Source organism: Bos grunniens, chromosome 19, assembly GCF_055505025.1.
Source record: "Bos grunniens cultivar Pamir isolate PY7600 chromosome 19, Bosgru_T2T1.0, whole genome shotgun sequence".
NCBI lineage: Eukaryota > Metazoa > Chordata > Mammalia > Artiodactyla > Bovidae > Bos > Bos grunniens.
This window is the reverse complement of record NC_141183.1, coordinates 19,942,134-19,959,947: the sequence shown is the minus strand read 5'-3', so window position 1 is coordinate 19,959,947 and position 17,814 is coordinate 19,942,134. Positions and strand designations below refer to the sequence as shown.

Sequence of the window (17,814 nt, the reverse complement as noted above, 5' to 3'; positions counted from 1 at the left end):
GCAGCTATCACTGAGCCCGTTTTCCAGAGAAAAATGAGGTCATTTGTTTTTCCTAAACCCATATGGGAGGCTAAGTGTCAGGGCCAGGGCCCAAACTCTGGTTATGTGTCTCTGAAACCCCAGATCCTTCTCCCATGGCAGCAAAGAGGACACAGGAGAACTCACAGGAGAAGCAGGGGCCTTTATTAGGGTCTGGCAGATGTAGTGGAGGTGAAACCCCAGGCCTGGGCCTAGGAAAAGGCAGAGGAGAGGCAGAGGCCCCTAGAGCAGAGGCTAGCCCCCCCAACACCTCTACCTGGCAAGCCCTCCCCTACCCCAGGTTCCTCACTCCAGCCTGCCCCTGCCCCTGGGAACACAGAGCACCAAGAACTGCCAAGAAGGACCCTCTAGGGCCACAGCTTGGAGGGAAGCACAGGATCCAGGTGGCTGTCTCCCTAACACGAGAGAGCAGGAAAGTTCAATGTCCCTCCCCCCCCTCCAACGGGATGAAGTGGGGAAGCTCCTCTGTCCCCCAGAAGAGAACGAACATGTTCTCTGTAGTGGGGAGAGGGAGTTGGGCTTGGCCTCTAAGCAGGACCTACCTAGAAAGGCCAGAGGTGAGGCCCCCATTGGAATTTCCCAGACGCTACACCTTCACGCTTGAAGTCTCCCCTTTCCCTTCCCATCGGTTCTGGGGAGCAGCTGAGAGTCTGGGCCGGAGTGACTGATGGGCAGAGGAGATCTACTCCAAAGACATCTGTGGGTTTTGGAGTGGGGGTTTCCCCGACACCAAATTCAACTATGTACACAGGCAGCAGCCCCAGCGGCAGGGGAGCAGCTGCGAAGGGCTAGTAAGAGTAGCCACCCTTGGGGCCAAAGGGCTGGGCAGGGCCAGCCAGCTCTGGGAGGTAGGCGGGGCTCTCGTCCAAGTGGGACAAAGGGACTGTGTCCTCCTCACTGACCGGCCGGTCAAACTCAGCCTTGAGAGCTGGACGCTGATTATCTGGGAAGGCCAGAGAGAAGAGGGCCTCGGGCTCACACACAAACTTGTACACGTAACGCTCGCCAGCCACCTGTAGGGGGAGAGGGCTGGGTCAATGTAGGGGTGGAAAAGCAGCCCCCCTGCAGGCCCAGGCAGATGTGTGGGTTCCTCCTGCTGCTTTGTTTAAGAAGATGCCTCCCTTCACAGTTCTTTTCCATTACTGCTCATCACTTTTTTGAGAGAGGAAAATCTTAGGGTTGTCCATAATTTCTGGACTTCTGACTGGTTCATTATCTGCTCCTTCAAACTTGCTGAGAGATGCTCTCCTACCCGCAGCACCTTCCCACAGCCACTGCCCCCAACTCCTGTGTCTTTTTTTTTCTTTTTGGCTGCACCTCACAGGATACAGAACTTCCCCAACCAGGGATCAAACCCACCCCCACTACAGTGGAAGTGCAGAGTCTTAGCCACTGGGCCACCAGGGAAGCCCACACCCACCCTGTCCTTGGACCCTTAACCCCTGACCTTCTGCATGATGCCTTTCTCGTAGTAGTATCGGAGTGAGCGACTCAGTTTGTCGTAATTCATAGCTGGCCGGTTCTTCTGGATACCCCAGAGCCTGGCAACCTGGGGACAGGGGATAGTTGGGGGATGGCCAGGGCAGCTCAGCAGAGGAAATATGGGGGGCAGGTCAGAAAGAGTACTTGAGATTCTTGGAGCACATGCTCAGCTGGCCCTGCAGCTAAGCACCAGCCTGCAGACCCCAGTTTGGCAGGAATTCAGGTTAAATAAAGCAGCAGTGCTGGTGAAGGCACATGTCACCAGTTCCCAGGGTTTATCTCCAGCCCCCAGCGCTGTTGGGAGGAGGGGTGGAGACATCTGAGAGGCCCACCTCCTCAGGCTCAATTAGTTTGAACTCCATCCCCCGGCCGGTCCAGGCAATGAAGTGGGCATTCGTCGGGTCATCGAGCAGGGCCACCAGAAACTGCCACAGCTGCAAGGCACCCCGGCGCTGGTAGGGTGGTCCCTCTCGGAAGGCTCCCATCCCTTCCTGCTTGATGTCTCCTGAGGAACATAGACAAAGAGGTGGAGGGCCTGTGCCTCTGGTGGCCCAAGCAACCCCGTCCCCTCTCCCCAGGGGTCTCTCCAGCCCCTTTCCCATGAAATGTGATTCCTGGGGGGACACAGAGGGCTCGAGCAGTCACTTCTCTGACCTTCAAACTTCTCAGGGACGACACAGACATCATCTGGGAATGGTCGCAGAGGTTTCTCATAGCCATAGCCTTGAGGAGGAAGTGTGGGGGTCATTCAGATCTGAGGGCTCGCTGATACGAGACCCCAGAGAGTCCAGAGGGACTCCTGGCCAGGAACCCCTCCCCCACAGCAGGACTCTGTCCTCCAACTTGGAGGTGTTGGCAGGGGAGGAAGAGGGGGCTGCCTTACCCACGGTTCTGTCACCTGGAGAGGGCCCAGAGAAACCCTCTGTGTGAAGGTACATTGAGGCATACCCAGGGACATCTGGGGGGAGGAGAAAGAAGGGAGATGTTGGAGGTAGCTGGGGTTGGGGCGGCAGTCCCCACACATTCAAGAACATGCCAGCCTGCCTTCCAGTTCTTTCCCCAGAGGCCCGCCTACCCCCAGGTCCCGGGGGGGGGGGGGGGGGGGAGGAGTTCACCCAGAGGGACTGTCAGGCTCGAAGCCCTCAGCTTGAGGGCTGGGCCAGACGGCCTGGATGGCAGCAGCTGAGGCCCGGCAAAGCTGCTCCACAAGGCCCCGGATTCCAGGAGCAGCTGTTTCCTGTGAGTTTAGAGGGGAGGAGGAGGGTAGAGATGAACCTCCGGGGAAAGGGTTCGGTGTCCCAGGCTAAGATTCCCCTGGAATGGGCTGACGTCCGGTCAGCAGAGCAGGTTCCAGCCCAGTGCGGGTGTGGGGGAGGGAGGAAAGGGGTGTGGGGGCAGGGAGAAGAAACACATATGTATCTATTTGTGGAAAAGGCAGTGGGCACACCCGGCCGGGCCCTCTGTTTCTAGCTCTGACAGTAAAACAGTCCACTCTATTTCATTCCATTCCACAGGATTGACACCCCACCTGGAGGACAGTGTGGTGCAGCCAGCCTGTCAAATGCCAGCCCCTTCCTGCCCTACCCCCTTCACTCCCACTTATGAATGAGATGGTGAAACCTGACACCTCCGGGAGGAGGCGGGAGGGTGGGCTCATTCGAGCCTCCATTTTGTGAATGGAATTCCTGACTCCATTCAGAGGAAGCTGAAGGGGGAGGGGCAGGAGTTCAAGGGCATGTAACTGGAGCTCCTCCGGTCTGCCTCCTTTGAAGGTCAGCGAACAAGAGCGTCTCCCTGCTACTTCCTCCTCACTGCGGGGACAGGGCTCAGGCGTAGGGCTCTGGGCTGGAGGAGAGGGGCTCCCTTCAGGTTCTGATTCAGGCAGCCTGGGGGATTTGGGGCTCATGCCTCTACCTCTAAAAGACTGACACCCGGAAAAGGGAAATTCAAACACTCTAGGCAGCTCTGAGCCTAATCTAGACCCTGAAATTTTTTTTCTCGAATGCAAGTTGGCAGATAAACTCAAATTTGGAGCTGCTAACAATGTTAATTAACTTGGGGCTTCCCTGGTGGCTCAGATTTTAAAGAAAATGCCCGCAATGCAGGAGACCTGGGTTCAAACCCACACCTGGGTCCGAAGATCCCCTGAAGGAGGACATGGCAACCCACTCCAGTATTCTTGCCTTGGGAAATCCCATGGACAGAGGAGCCTGGTGGGCTACAATCCATGGGATCACAAAGAGTTGGACACTACTGAGTGACTAACACACACGAATGACAATGTTAACAGGAGACAAGATTTCTTGGGCCTTTCCCTGGCTGCTTGGGCTTTTGAGCAGTAGCTGTTGTTTATGAACACCGTGGCTGAGTGCATCTCATTTCCATCAACAACCAGGTGGAACTAGAATTTAAAGTAGTCCCTACTTCCAGTCCCCAGCTCTGGCCAGGATGGTGGGTTGTTTCAACTAGGAGGCTCAAACAGGATGTGGAAACCACACCTGAACCCTGCCTTCCAATTGGGAAGTGTGAGCCTGGCTAGTTCAAGTTCATGTTCTCTTCGTTCAAATCCCTTTGTATTTCTTAAGCTTCTGTGGGGCAGGGACCAATGACACGTCCTATTCATCTGTGTCTACCAACTGCACACACTCATGCTCCTGGCATAGTACTTCCATCCCAGTAGGTATGGAAGCCCCCAAACACCCGTTAAATAGAAATGGGAAGAAATGCCTTAACTTTCCTATCAAGTCACGAGCTATCTGAAGGCAAGGACCTGCACATCTCACTTATCTCTTATCTAAATATAAATCTGCTGATTGAAAAGGGACAGCTCTTTTTGAATCTATGAAAAGAAGTTGTAGGTGCATGGGTTGAATATATCAACTAGTAAAAGGATAGGAAGGGGAGACATGTGTTTAACGGCACTGTCCACTCGATCACATGCCACCCCACCCGACAATCCCCTTGAAACTCCTCTATCCCCTTCCCGGGAGCGTCTCTTACCTGAGTCGTAGGAGAAGTCCGTCTGCTCCTGTTTGATCACCACCCCCGCCCCTGGGTACCTGTGCCCACTGACTCCACCCTGGCCCACTGCTGGCTGGCCGGCCTGTTCATACAGGGGGTCAAGGTATTCCTGCTTGAAGCTCTGCTGAGGGTAGGGTGGGCAGGGCTCCGACAGCTGGTGTTGGTAGGGGGCAGGGAGGGGTTCACGGCCCGCTCCCTGAGAGGGTGTGAAGGAGTGGCAGACATCCAGGGGCTGCTGGAAGATGGAGCTGCATGTGGTTGGATGAAGAAAGAAGAGAAGAGAATATTAAAAGTAGTCCTCCAACCTTGAGGGATAGGATGGGGAGGGAGGTGGGAGGGGGGTTCAAGATGGGGGACACATGTACACTCATCGCTGATTCATGCCAATGTATGGCAAAAACCACTACCATATTGTAAAGTAATTAGCCTCCAATTAAAATAATTAAAAAATAAAAGAAGGCCTCCTTGTGCCTGCTGCTCTCAGAGCTTACAGAGTGTGGGGGGCGGGGGTGAAGGAAGGGGCAGGGAGAGGTCAATACCCTCACCTTTCCCGATGCCAGGTCTCTTAAGGGCCAGTGAAGAACACTCAAGAGCAAAACTGGTGAGATGCGGCTCTCCTTGTCTCCTTACCTGTGCTCCCCGAGGTACCCGTGGCCAGGGTGGGGCTGGGAGGTGCTGGAGGATCTCAGGAAATTCCGTTGTTCTGCCCGGGGAAAGGCCTGCAGGGGCGACTGTCCGGGGGCACCAGGGGCAGGGGACTTGATGGCGATTTGTCTAGGGGGGTCATAGGCACTGGAGGTGAGGGGGAGGGAGACAGGGGTGAGGGGGCAGGGAAGCTGGGCAAGCATCTTTGAACCCTTCATTCCCTGGGAAGTCAGGTCACAGGGATTATGGGAGAAGACAGGGTGCCAGGGTGCCAGACTCTGCCCCAAATCAACTTTTTTTTCTTTCTTAATCCTAAAGCCAGGTGTAATTTTGAAAACAACCCTCCCCAGCCCACAGCAACTGGGCAGGGTCAGACAGTGGCTTCTCCAGTGGAAATACTCTGCTCTTTTTAATATTTTGGCCACAACGCGAGGCATGTGGGTGGGGGGTCTTAGTTCTCCAACCAGGGATGGAATCTGCACCACGGAAGTGCAGCCTGAACCACTGGACCACCAGGGAAGCCCCTGCCCTGGTCTTAATATACATCCCTTGAACCCGTTGATTTTTCATCCTAACTACTCAGGAAATCCTGAGCTATATTACCCTATTACCGGAGCTCAGAAATCCTTTCTATTGTCTAATACGCATCTTAAATGCTGCCACTGCTCACCAGGTGCCCATCCCCAACCCTCCATCCAACCCTTCCTTCCCCAGGGCGGGGCTAGGGCTCACCTGGAATAAAGGCACTGCTCGCCATGGTGATAGGGGAGTGGGGGCTTCCTGCTGCAGGACAGGGCCGGGTCTGTGCGAGGACTCTGGGGCTCCTTCTTGATCCTGGTGGTGGGGCTGTGGAAAGCTACTGTGGGGGTTGGGGGAGGCAGAGTGAGGCCAGAGAATGTCACAGGAGAGGCAGGAAGAGCTTCTGCTGCCTTCTGACATCTGCTCGTTAACCATCAGTTGGATGCTGGTATAGCCTCATCCCCCTTCTCTGGGTCACAATTGTCAGAAGAATCATAGACACTTCTAAGAACAGTCCGGCTATTTATATTATGTCTCGTTTTATACTTTTGGCTCATGTCCAGTATGAACCAAAGAAACTCTAAAGTTCAACATTTAGTGCAACCCCAACCCACCCCCACCCTGCCCAAAACACCTTTGTAGGAGCAAGCACATCCAACCAAAGGCCTGTGGTTTTCCTGACCATCCTGGAAAATTCCAAGGGAGAGAATGTTTTCTTATTTGGGGCTATAAAGCATCTTTCTTTTTCTGGTTAAGGTTGGATATTAGCCCACTTGCGTGTCAGCTGACTAGCATCATACACACACTCCTAATTATCCGTGAAGAACACTGGCCTTTCCTGTGGCCCCTGCTGGGTCCGCCAACTCCAGCCACCAAGCCGAGCATTAAAGAGTTGGTTTCAAGACTGCAAGTGTGAGTCAAAACCCACAATCTACTGCTCTGTTGTGGATTATTTGTGCTCTGCTTCATTTCATTGGTTAAGACCGTTGAAAGCTAAGTATCAGACATTAAAGCAGGGTTTCTCAACAGTAGCACCAGTGACATTTGGGCCACATAATTCTTTGTCATGGGGGCTGTCCTGAGCATCGCAGGATGTTAGCAGCCTCCCTGGTTCTATCCATTAGATGCCAACAGCACTGCACCCTCAGCTGTTAACAACCCCAAATGTCAACAGACATTGGTCTCCTGAGGTGCCAAGTCATCCCTACTTGTGCACAAGTAACTTAGAATGGCAGAACTGGCCCCCACTGCACTGGTCCAAGCCCCTCGTTTCAGAAATAAGGAAAGGATCAGAGAGGTGAAGCGTCTGCTCCAAGGTCACACAGCTAGAATGGGCAAGCCCCGACATGCACTAAAGTTTTCATCTCCCAGTTACTGCTGGGCCTTTTGAGTCCAAACCCAAGAATGGGGAGCTCTGCCCTTCACCCTTTTTTCAGAGAACAGAACAAGTTGATCTTTTGTGATCCTCTATCCCTATGACTCATTTCCTGCCCTCCCCTACTCCCCATCCCCTCTACCCAGGGCCCTCTACTCACAGTTTTCCGAATGGAAATCAGGAACAAATTGCTCATCACTGTCCGGTACCTGAGCTGCAGAGAGAGGTCAGAGGTGAGTCTGGGCTGGGGGCCCTCGATGGCAGCCCTGGCAGATTCCATTATTGCAACCCTGCAGATTAGCACCAGCCAGAAGGGGCAAACAGCTTTCCCAGGACTGAAAGTAACTCCACCCAGGTCCTAGCACCCTCCCTCTCGGGGCTCCCTTAACACCCTGGAGGGAAGGCTGCAGTTCTCAGAACCCGTCTGAGCAGATTCCAGAGTTGTGTCTTAGGTGCTTTGTCTTTTTGCCCTCCATTTTTCTCAAGTGAAGATAACCCAGCCCCTCAGAGTTTACAGAGTTCCCTCAAAGCAGAGTCACATCTGGGATGGGCAGGCATGACAAGGAATGAGAGTCTGTGGACTTAGAATCACATGGGAAGATTCTTAATCTGGGCAGGGCCCAGAACTTCCCAGGTGAAAGGTAGAAATCTAGAGCCTGGGAAAGGAGATGGAATAGAAGGAAAAGACTGGTTCAAGGAGGTGATAAGAGTATGACAATGGGAGAGGAGGAGGCTGGGGTCACAGGCGGTCATGGTGCTTTATCCCTTTGATGTGCAACTAGGAGAGAGAAGGGCTTCCTAAACTGGAACTCTGAGGAGCACTCCCAGGGTGCCAGTGTGGGTGGAGCTGGGTTTGGGGATTAGGCAGGAAAACTAAAATAGCACAACAGCTCATCCGTGGCCCCCAGACTGGATATCCGGGCTCTGATTTCTAGTTCTTATTCTGGCCTCGCCAACTCCTTCAGGTGGGATACAGCTGAGTACCTCTGCTGACCTGAGAATCTTTGCCCACTTTTTGCCCCTTTCTCAGAAATAAATAGATCACAGCAGGAAGGGAAAGGGTAGACACCAAGAAGGACTTCCTGATAGTCTGGGAAGAGAGTGGCTTGAAAGTAAGGCAATGGAACCCACAGAAACAGGTCTTTCGTCCCCTGTAGGCTGCTCTCAGTGGGCAATGGGAAAGCTCATGGATAAAATGACGGGAGAGTTGGAAATGGCTGGTAAAGGTGAGGGATACAAGGAGATGGCTGGAGAACACTTTCACTCGTCCCAGTCTATACAGAACACACCCTAATCTCTATGGCTTCCCTCCTGGGCCAAGGCTCCACTGTCTTCCTTGGATTTCAGCCATGACCTCAGATCAGAACTCCCTACTTCTACTCTCCACATGGCTGTCAGAGGGATCTTTTATAACAGAAATCCAATCACTTCTCTCCCTTGCTTAAAGCATGAACCCCAAACTCGTTGCCCTTGGCCTCTGTGGCCCCGAAAGTTCTGGCCCTTGCTTGTTTCTCTGACCTGCCTCTCCTTGCCTGTTACCCTCCAGAGCTCTGGTCTCCTTTTGGGTCCTGATCAGCTTGACCCCTCTTCCCCACATCCTGGCCTGTTGTTTTCTGGCCTCTGAAGTCTTAGCTCACTTTGCCCTTTAGAGGCCTTCTCTGACCACCCAAACTGAACTGGTCCCTCCTGGCTCTTGATCACATCCCTATTTTATTTTTTCCCAAGCACATAAGAAATGCTTTCACTTCTTGAAAGCATTAATTTAATTTATGCATATGTAATTTATGTGTAATTTATCATCCATCTATTCTACAAAGAAGTTAAGCTTGCTGAGGACAGGGGATTTATCTGTCTTGTTTGTCTGACTCCCAAGCACCCCTGAAACAGAGTCCCATTCAGAATAGACACTCAATACATTATTTGTAGACTATATGAATAAACATACAATGACCCCTGTCCTCAGGCCAGTGGGAGCAACAGGGGCCTGGGAGCAAGAATTAAGGAGATCCTAATCAACCAGCCCTTCCTTCCCCTTGAGGGCCCCCTCTCCACCACCAGGTAATATTAGAGGCAGGTCCTCCAGGGAAAACACATCTCACAAAGGATGCTTAAGGCTGTGATCAATTGCTTGGCAGGTGGATTCTTTATCAACTTGCTTTAAGACATCAGAGGTGTCAAGTGCTTTAAAATACACATTTATCAAGGGGAGGGATAAATTGTGAATATAAGATTAACAGATGCACACTATCATTCATAAAATAAACAGCAAGGATTTACTGTGTACCACAGGGAAGTCTATTCAATATCTTGTAATAATCTATAAGGAAAAAAAAAAGAATATAGGTATAGACACACATGTATATATGTATAATCAAATCATTTTGCTGTACACCTGAAACCTAACACAATATTGTAAAGCAACTATACTTCAATAAGAAACAATAAAAGAAAATACACATTTATAGATGGGTGACTTCTTGACAGAGGGAACCCAACGGCTGAAGGGTTTAAGAATCAGGAGACCCCCAGCCCCTAAAGAACTTATGGAAGAAAAATCAGCACAGAACAATTCTGAAGTGATCAAATAGATCAGTAGGGCATGAAATCCCTTGGCAAAAACAAACAAACAAAAAACCAACACAGTACATCTTTTTAGGAGCGCAACTAGGGTACAAAGGCAACCGTTCCCAAACTGGCCCCAATCAAGAAGCCTGGGACATTCTTAGAAACAGATTCCCAGGCCCCACCCTTGGAAAGTCATTCCAAAGGCCCAGGGTGGGGGTATGTATCTGTCTATCTATCTATATTTTTTTTTGGCCACACTGTGTGGCAGGCATATGGAATCTTAGTTTCCCAACCAGGGATCGAACCCTCACCTCCTGTATTAGAAGCTCAGTCAACCACTGGGCCACCAGGGAAGTCCCAGGCACCTGTATTTTAACACACGCCCCTGGTAGCCCCTAAGAACAGGCAGGTTTGGAAAACTGGATAAAAGGAAGGATGCAAAACCTCAACTGCCCAGGGGGGTAAGACCCAAGCCCATCTTTGCTGTGCCCTTTGGCACAACCATAGGTGAGAGCCCCCCAGACGGGCAGAATGGGGGTGACAGGAGCAAAATGAACACTATTTCCCTCCCTGCTACCTGGGCAAGAAGGGTCCCCAGGGTGGGAGAGGTCAGCACATGGGGGAGGCTGACGCACTCTGGGCCCCCTCTGGGGCTTCATTAACTGCCAGTTTCCATTGAGGTAATGGGCTGGGGGCATCTCCTGCTGGCGTCACAAGCCAGGTCACATGATGGTAGAGAACCCTGGGGTCATCTTGACTTTCCTGTTGGCTCAGGCCTGAAGGTTTGACCAGAACCCCCAATCCCCAAGGAGTCCAGGAGGCCACCCCCAGCACCCTGGTAATACCTCAAAAGAGGTGGTGCTGTCCTCATCCCAGGCCAGGAGAGATCAGCCAAGGCAAGAATGGGCTGTGGTGTGAACCCTAATGCCTGCCTGGCCCCTCCCCAGAGCGCCAGCTCCTCCCAGAAGGGCAGGACAGGGCTGCCCTCCATCGCTCAGAGACTGTCAAGGATGGAAACAGGAACACAGAGCCTCGTGTTCCTGGAGAGCAGGAGAATTTCTAATGACCATGTTTGGTCTCGAGTGTCAGCCACTCTTTATTTATTTGTTGACTTGGCTGAGCTTAGGCTGCCAAGCCAGTGTGCCAGGGTCTGCCCCCAACTCCATCCTGGCACCAAGGTGGAGTTTATCTGCCTGGGGACATGGCAGAGGATTAAGGAGGAGACAGGAAAGGTGCCAAGCCAGCATAATGCCCACAAAGAGAATTTTAGGGAACATCCCTCCAATGGGAGGGGAGTCAGTAGAAAAGGGGCTTAGGGGCTTCCCACCTAGGCTCCAGGAGAACAGGTAGGTGCAAATAGCCAAGTAGCGAAGCCCATCCCAAGTAAACCACCCACCTATACAATATATACTCCATCACCTTCTCCCTCTCCGAAGGTCCAATTACAGGGCAGAGGGGCCTCTTAAGGAGCCCCAGTGGAAATGGGGGGAGGCATCCCCCGGAGCTTCTCCTCCATTTTGTCACCACTGGCCTCTCCCCCTTACCCCGCCCCGACCCTGGCAGCATCCTGGAAGGAACCAGTTCTCTATCTATGGAGGGGACATTTGTCCCCAAGAGCCTTCTGGAAGGGGAGGAGACAGAAAGATATAGAAGGAGGCATTGTAGCTAGGGAAGACCAGAGGAGGGAATTAACCCCATCTCTTCTCACAGACAGGCTGAGCCCCAGCGTGCACACACATGGATTCACACACACCCAACTGCCTTTTACTTCACGGCTTTACACGGGTGAAACACATCCACATGGGATCTCTTTTTGGATTTACAAATGCGAACAGGGAAAACCAAAGGACGAGGGGGCTGCAGATCTCAGAGGAAGACTTGGGACCGATGGTTCTTATGCAAGGGGGAGCGCAGACCCACCCCTTTTAGAATCTCATAGGAGCTATGGATCCTTCTCTTAGAAATATTCACATTCCTTTGTGTATGTTGCATCCTCATCGATTTTATACACATATCGGAGGGCTCAAGGACCCCTACAACCTCTCCACAGAGCTTGTGGGAATCCATAGACCCCGTATGGACTCCTGCCTCATACAAAGAACATACATGACCCAGAGTCAATGTTCCTTATCACCAAGAAACCAAAGTCATTGCCTCTGAGGGTTCCAGAGGGCTCCCCACAAACCCGGAAAGGAACCCTCGACCAGAAGCACATCTTTGACAATAACCAGACGCAGCTTGGGCTCAGCCGGTCTGAGCCTGGGGTTTCCCTGCAGCAGCCCGGTTCTTTCTCCAGCAATTCAGCAGATTCCCAGGCACCCCAAAAATAGACACACCTTCTTAGCCTCACATCACCCCACCCCTCTCTCCATCTAGAAAACCCCCAATCCAAAGATGTCTGAGCTGCCTCCACAGACCCCCGCTCACCCTCACCCTCTATGTTGCCTGGACACCAGATACTGAACCCAAAACCACCTCCGCCAGAATCCAACCTGGTGTCCCCCTAATTCTTCACAGCCCCACCCACACTTCAAGGACCCACGGCTTCAATCCAAATTGGGGCTTTAGGGAGAAATCAAGCTCCAGCCCCCAGTCCTACGCACCCCACCGCTGGCAAGTTTCCAAAGGAACTAGTCCCTCCCTGCCACCCCAAAGCTCCCTCTGGGCTGCAGGGGTCACTGACCTGGTGGGAAGAGGCAGGAGAGGAGGCTGGGGTGGTGCTGGGACGGTGCAGGGGGACAGGGCCCCGGCAGCTGCATCTGTCTCCGCAGAGAGAGCGAGAAGGAGCAATCGGCCACAGCATCCCCCCCTCAGGCCTGGCCATCCATCGCCAGCTGGGAACCTGAGCTGCTCCCTCAGAAGGAAGGAGAGGGAACCAAGGAGATCCCAGCGCCTCCCCCCCACCCAACCTGCGTCTTGCAATCCCCACCCCCACCTCCCCACCCACTGGATTTAAATGTACAGGGACTTCCAGGGCAGCAGCGTGAAACACACACTGGCTGTCACGCTGACACATGCAGATAGACACAAGTACAATTTCTAGACCCCCACAGCCAAGGGGTGGGGCTTCCAAGGTTGACAGAAGATGAGAATGTTTTCCTCCCCTTCCCATTCCAAACCCTGCTGCTTCCGAAACGCCAACGTCTGAGCCTACCCCTAGATCACAAGCCCCAGGAGCTGCCCACTTAGGGGAGCCTAGGGACCCTCAGCTGGACAGACAGGAGCCTGGCAAGCCAGACAGAAATCAGGCGTTAGGAAAGGAAGTCTTTGAGAGACCCTGGAAACTGACACCACTGCGTTCTTTTAGCTCCAGCTCAGCTCCGGAACCTTGAGCGGAGGATGGGCAGGATGGGCAGACTGGGCATAACTCTGCTTGTAATTCACAGTTGGGCACACAGGGCTTGCAGAATCAGGAAAGACGGCCACAATCTCCCTAGAGCCCCTAGATCTCTCCAGCACCCATGAGGACGTTGAGCCTTGAATTCCAAAATGTCTTGAGTGCTTGCTCCATGCTAGTCATTTTGCTAACGTATATATTTAGGGGGATACCACAGCGGTCACAATAGATCTAGTCTGTCTAGTCAGGGGTCTTTCCCTTTTACTCCAGGCTTTCAAAGATGGTTCTAGAGGAGCTGGGTTTGAGTTTTAAGAAGTCATTCAAGAGACACAGGTGGAGGGATGGGGAGAGCTCAAAAAAGAGAAAAGCCCTTAAGAAGGGGTTCCTAGTGCTGTGGTTTCTTGGGTTTCAGTGTTACAGTGAAGGGACCCTCAGATGGGGGTATTAACCCTTCCCTCTCAGAGACTGTCTCAACACCAAAAGCCACCTACCTGCAGACCTGCTAGTGACACCCTTGGGCTCTACCCAAATACACCAAGGGATCCCACTAGGAGACCTTCTAGAACACACCTCCCTACTCAGAGGCCCAGCTACTGACCCCACTCCAGCCAGCTCGCAGCTCACCCCCTCCACCATCACCCCTGACTCCCGCCCCCAGCAAACTGGAGGAGCAATTTGCCTACGGAAGGAGGAGGGAGGATCGGCTGCCATTAGAATTACAATCAAGGCAATTTGGGGGAGAAGCCCTGGGCTGCTTTGCCAAAGTAATGCAAAAAAAGAAAAAAAAAAAAGAATTATTTAAACTTGTCCTTTGGCTCAGACAGTAAATCGTTTGGTGCTGGGGGTTGGGAAGAAGAGAAACCAAGGGGGTAAAAATGAATGTTTCGGCAATTCCAGAAGATAGGTAACAAATGAATTGCTCCTTCTCTTTCACCCTTTTCTTACACTCACTCCCCCGCCCCAAAACCCTAACACACACCTCAGCCTGGGGGCTGGTGCCAAACAAACTTTGCAAATGAAAATTTCAACCAGGAAAACGGGCCTGGGGCCAAGTTCCATTCAAATAAGCAAATACCCCACACAATGGTCTGATTCATCCCCAGGCCTAGTTACACAAGCCTGGCTCTGGGCAGAGAAAATAAATATCAATATAAGTATCCACACAGGGCGCTGGAAAGAGTGGAAAGGCAGGATACTTGGGGAAGGGGCCTTGCAGAGGCCCTGGAGGCCAGCAAGAGAGGAAGTGAGCTAGGCTGGAATACTAGGGGTAGACAGCATCGCCCATCCCAATAATAGAAAAGGTCACAAAACTACTCACCTTCAGCGAGCCACGTCTCCTGGAAGTGACTTAGATCCTGGAAGAGATCTGAGGGGGTGAATAATGGAATGGAGAAGGTGAGGTGGAGGTGGCGGGGAGAGAGTGGGGAACCCTAAGGAGCCCAGTGACCTCCCCCTTGGGGGTTGGGGGAGAATGAACAGAGTCCCTTGGAGGGCAATTTTTTTTGGCGGGGGGAAGGGCGAAGGCTCCAGGTTCAGCCCTCAGGATGTGTGAGGTGGGCAGGGTCGCGTTTTGTCTCGCTGTCTCTTTACCTTCGGAGTCGGGGGGCGGCAGGGAGCCCGGGTCCATGAGCTTCCCCTGTGGGACGGTCAGAGCTTCGCGCAAGCTCCCATTTCCGGGCGATTTCTGCGGGGAAGGGGAAGAATGCCCCCGAGTCACCCTGAGGCCGCCTGGTCTGGGGGGCGGGGCTGGGGTCCCGGGGTGACTCAGGGGCGGGCAGCCCTGGACCCCGCTAGGGCCGCGGGGTGGGTTGGGGCGGGTGCAGGGAGGGGGCGGGCGTGGAGGCCGGCGCGGCGCTCACGCTGCAGAAGGTGTAGGGCACTTGCTGGTCCAAGTATCCGCCTTTCATCCTCCGCTCCATCCGGCCGCTCCCTCCGGCCACACGGCCCGGGCCCCGCGCGGGGGCAGAGACCTGGGGGCGGGGGGGCTGCGTTCGCACACCGTCTGGGGAAGGCAGCGAGGTGGGGGTGGGTAAGGGCGGCAGGGAGGGGCAGTCCCGAGGCTCCGGGTCCGACGGCAAAACTTCTCCGACTCACTCAGGCGATGGGGAGGTTTCCGCCTGCAGAGCTTAGCGCCGCCACACTGCCCTCCCGCCAAAGGAGGTCCCACCTGCTCCTGGGAACCAGGGTCGCCGTTTCGGCTGCTTTCTGCAGCCCTGCTTTGCCCAGACTTGGTTACATAAGACGTGTGTGTGTGTGTGTGTGTGTGTGTGTGTGTGTCTGTATGCGCGCGCGCGAGTGTGCGCTCGCGCGCGGAGGAGCAGGCGAGGCGCGCACCATTTCGCACGCCCACAACTCAGGCGCCCCCTCCAACCCTGAATCCCAGCGCCTCCCACCCCCTGCCCTGGAATCTGCGGAGGCGGCGGTGAGAGTGTGGTGAGTGTTGGATGCGACGCTGGGAATCACACTCTCCCTCCCTCTCCCTCCCGTAGCCTCACCTGAGGCCCGGGCGTCTGTACTGGAGCCGCGAGGGATCCCGAGCATCCCCCCTGGGTTGCACCGAGGGCCGCGGGGCTAGGCCGGAGCTAGGCGACCCCGGCCCCGGGTCCCTAGCGCACCGGCTTGTTTTCCGGGCGCCGCCGACAGTTGTGAGCCCGGGGGAGCCTCTGATTGGTGCATTTCCTTCGCCTCAGCCTTGGCTCTATCTACCCCCCACCCCGCTCCCTTTGTTTCATTGACTTTTGTGAATGAAACCCCAGGGCCCGGCACGCCCGCCAATCCCGAGACTCGCCCTGCAGAGCCGGGGGGGCGGAGTTTCCCAGCAGCGGGGGCCAATGAGAACTCAGGGGTTGGCTCCCGGTTTCATTCACTGCTTGGGCTCCCATTCATAAAAAAATAAACTCCTTGCGGCCGGAGTTCATTCATAAAGAGCTGAGAGAAAACGAGGGAAGCCAAGGACCCGACGGCTTCTCTGTGGGACTCGGTGGTGACCGTGATGCTCTGCTAACTCCTCCGGCTGGCGTCTGCACACGTCTCTGTGCATCCGCGTGTACGTGGGAGTGTGAATGTATCTGTGTGTGCGCCCTGGGGGGAGGCGAGCGGACTTGCATGCCCAGAGGAACAATAATAACGAGCATTTATGAAGCTCTCTGCTTCCACGTGCTCATTTCATTCCCATAAGCTGGCGAAGGGGTTCTATTGTTTCCATTTTACAGAGACTGAAAATGAAAACTCAGAGAGGGGCGGTGGCTTGGCCACTCGGGGCGTCTGGAGTTTGCAGCCCCCACCCTCTACATTTTCCGGTATAGCCCTTTGAGGCCACAATTAAGTGAATTAAAGGTATATGACAACAACTGATACACAGTAGGCGCTCAATAAATGTAAGCTGGCACAGAATCCAGGCTTTTCCTCAAGGGTCTGTTCTTTGCAGAGCTGTTCTGTGACCCACTTTCTATTGATTGAAGCAGAAACTAGAAGCCCGGCTTGGACCTCTGAAAGTGCAGTTCTCTCTGCTATCTTTCCTCTTATCCTGAGAGCATACACAGGGTATTAGGGAGCAAAAACCCAGAGAGCTGATGATCTGAGAGCAGGACTGCGTTCAGTTCTAGCCAACAAGCTTCTCATAGTCTTTGTCACCTCATTCATTTAGTAATTCATTTGATAAACATTTATTGTGCCAGACACAGTGCTGGGTGCCACACAGGAAGCTGTGACCAAGACAAACACTTGATGGGAGCTGGGCTGCTTAGGCTGGAGCCACGGGGGCACATAGAATTTGAAGTCCCCCAGGTCTTTTTTTTTTTTCTGTGACAATACTGATTTTGTTTCCTACCTGTTTGTGATAAACACTAGAGACTGACCAAACCTCAGGCTTGCTTTCAAAATTCATCTAATCTAACACCCCCCACTTTCCAGATGTGGCTGTGGAACTTCAAAGAAGGAAATGATACATGAAATCTGTTGTCAGGGTCAGAACTGGAACTAGAACACCAAACCTCTAGCACCTGTTTGGGGCTGGTTTCAGGAGATGGTCCCGGGCAAATGAAAATAAACTTCCTCCTCTCTCTTTTTTTTTTTTTTTTAACAAATATTCCTTTATTTGGCCGTCTCGGATCTTAGTTGCAGGCATGTGGGACTTTTAGTTGCAGATCTAGTTCCCTGACCAGGGATCCAACCAAGGTGCCCTGCATTGGAAGCATGGAGTCTTAGCCACTGGACCACTGGCGAAGTCCTCACTTCCCTCTCTTTTCAGCTGAAATGTTTAAGACTCATGCCTACTGCCTCTCTTCTCCAGGAAGCCTTCCAGAGAGCCCTAATCAGTTCCTTAAAGACACTACAACATTCTTGCCTATATCTCTATTGTTGGTATCTTTTTCTGCTACATGGTCATCGATTGGAGAGTTCTCCAGGGCCTGGAGAAGATCTCATTTGATTTGCCTCTTTAAATCTTTCCCCAGCCTACTTCATGCTTATAAGGGTCCCAGGAAATACTTGTTCAGTGAGTAGGTAATATTAATACAATAAAGACCAAACTAATCGAGCTTAGCAGAAACCCTGCCCAAGAAAGGAGAGACAAGCCCAAGCAAATCCCAACTTTAAGCTAGATGGGACCAGTTTAGGGAGGAACTTATGCCTCTGAGTCAAGAGAAGTGGGGGAGGAGGACGGAGGGTTCTTCCAGGAAGGCAGCTGTGATGTAGTTTCCATGACAATGAAGAAGATTCTGTCAGATCCTGGACAGAGCTCTCCAGTCCCGGGATCTCTTAAGGATACCCAATGTTTCTGAGTTTTTCCATTTCTCTGGAGGGCCCCTGGCTCCCTGGACAGTAAGTGCTT

At 53.1% G+C, this 17,814-nt stretch overlaps 1 protein-coding gene across 23 annotated transcripts; it reads right to left on the bottom strand.

Moving 5' to 3' along the window:
• Positions 1-161: 161 nt before the first annotated feature.
• On the bottom strand, positions 162-15,774 carry ETV4 (ETS variant transcription factor 4). 23 transcript variants are annotated; one of them, XM_086355347.1, is made up of 14 exons: positions 15,479-15,723; positions 14,843-14,953; positions 14,574-14,667; positions 14,302-14,349; positions 12,330-12,405; positions 7,242-7,295; positions 5,920-6,046; positions 5,173-5,334; positions 4,522-4,790; positions 2,405-2,479; positions 2,176-2,244; positions 1,854-2,026; positions 1,487-1,588; positions 162-1,052 (listed from the first exon to the last, which is right to left on the bottom strand). In XM_086355347.1, the coding sequence occupies exons 5-14, from the start codon at positions 12,403-12,405 to the stop codon at positions 828-830; spliced, it is 1,332 nt and encodes a 443-aa protein (XP_086211473.1). In that variant the 5' UTR covers positions 14,302-14,349; positions 14,574-14,667; positions 14,843-14,953; positions 15,479-15,723; the 3' UTR covers positions 162-827. The 23 variants fall into 23 exon arrangements, with proteins under 23 accessions (XP_086211473.1, XP_086211482.1, XP_086211474.1 ...); XM_086355356.1 differs by having other exon boundaries at positions 5,173-5,316; positions 15,479-15,695; XM_086355348.1 differs by having other exon boundaries at positions 14,843-14,985; positions 15,479-15,671.
• Between the last annotated feature and the right edge of the window lie 2,040 nt (positions 15,775-17,814).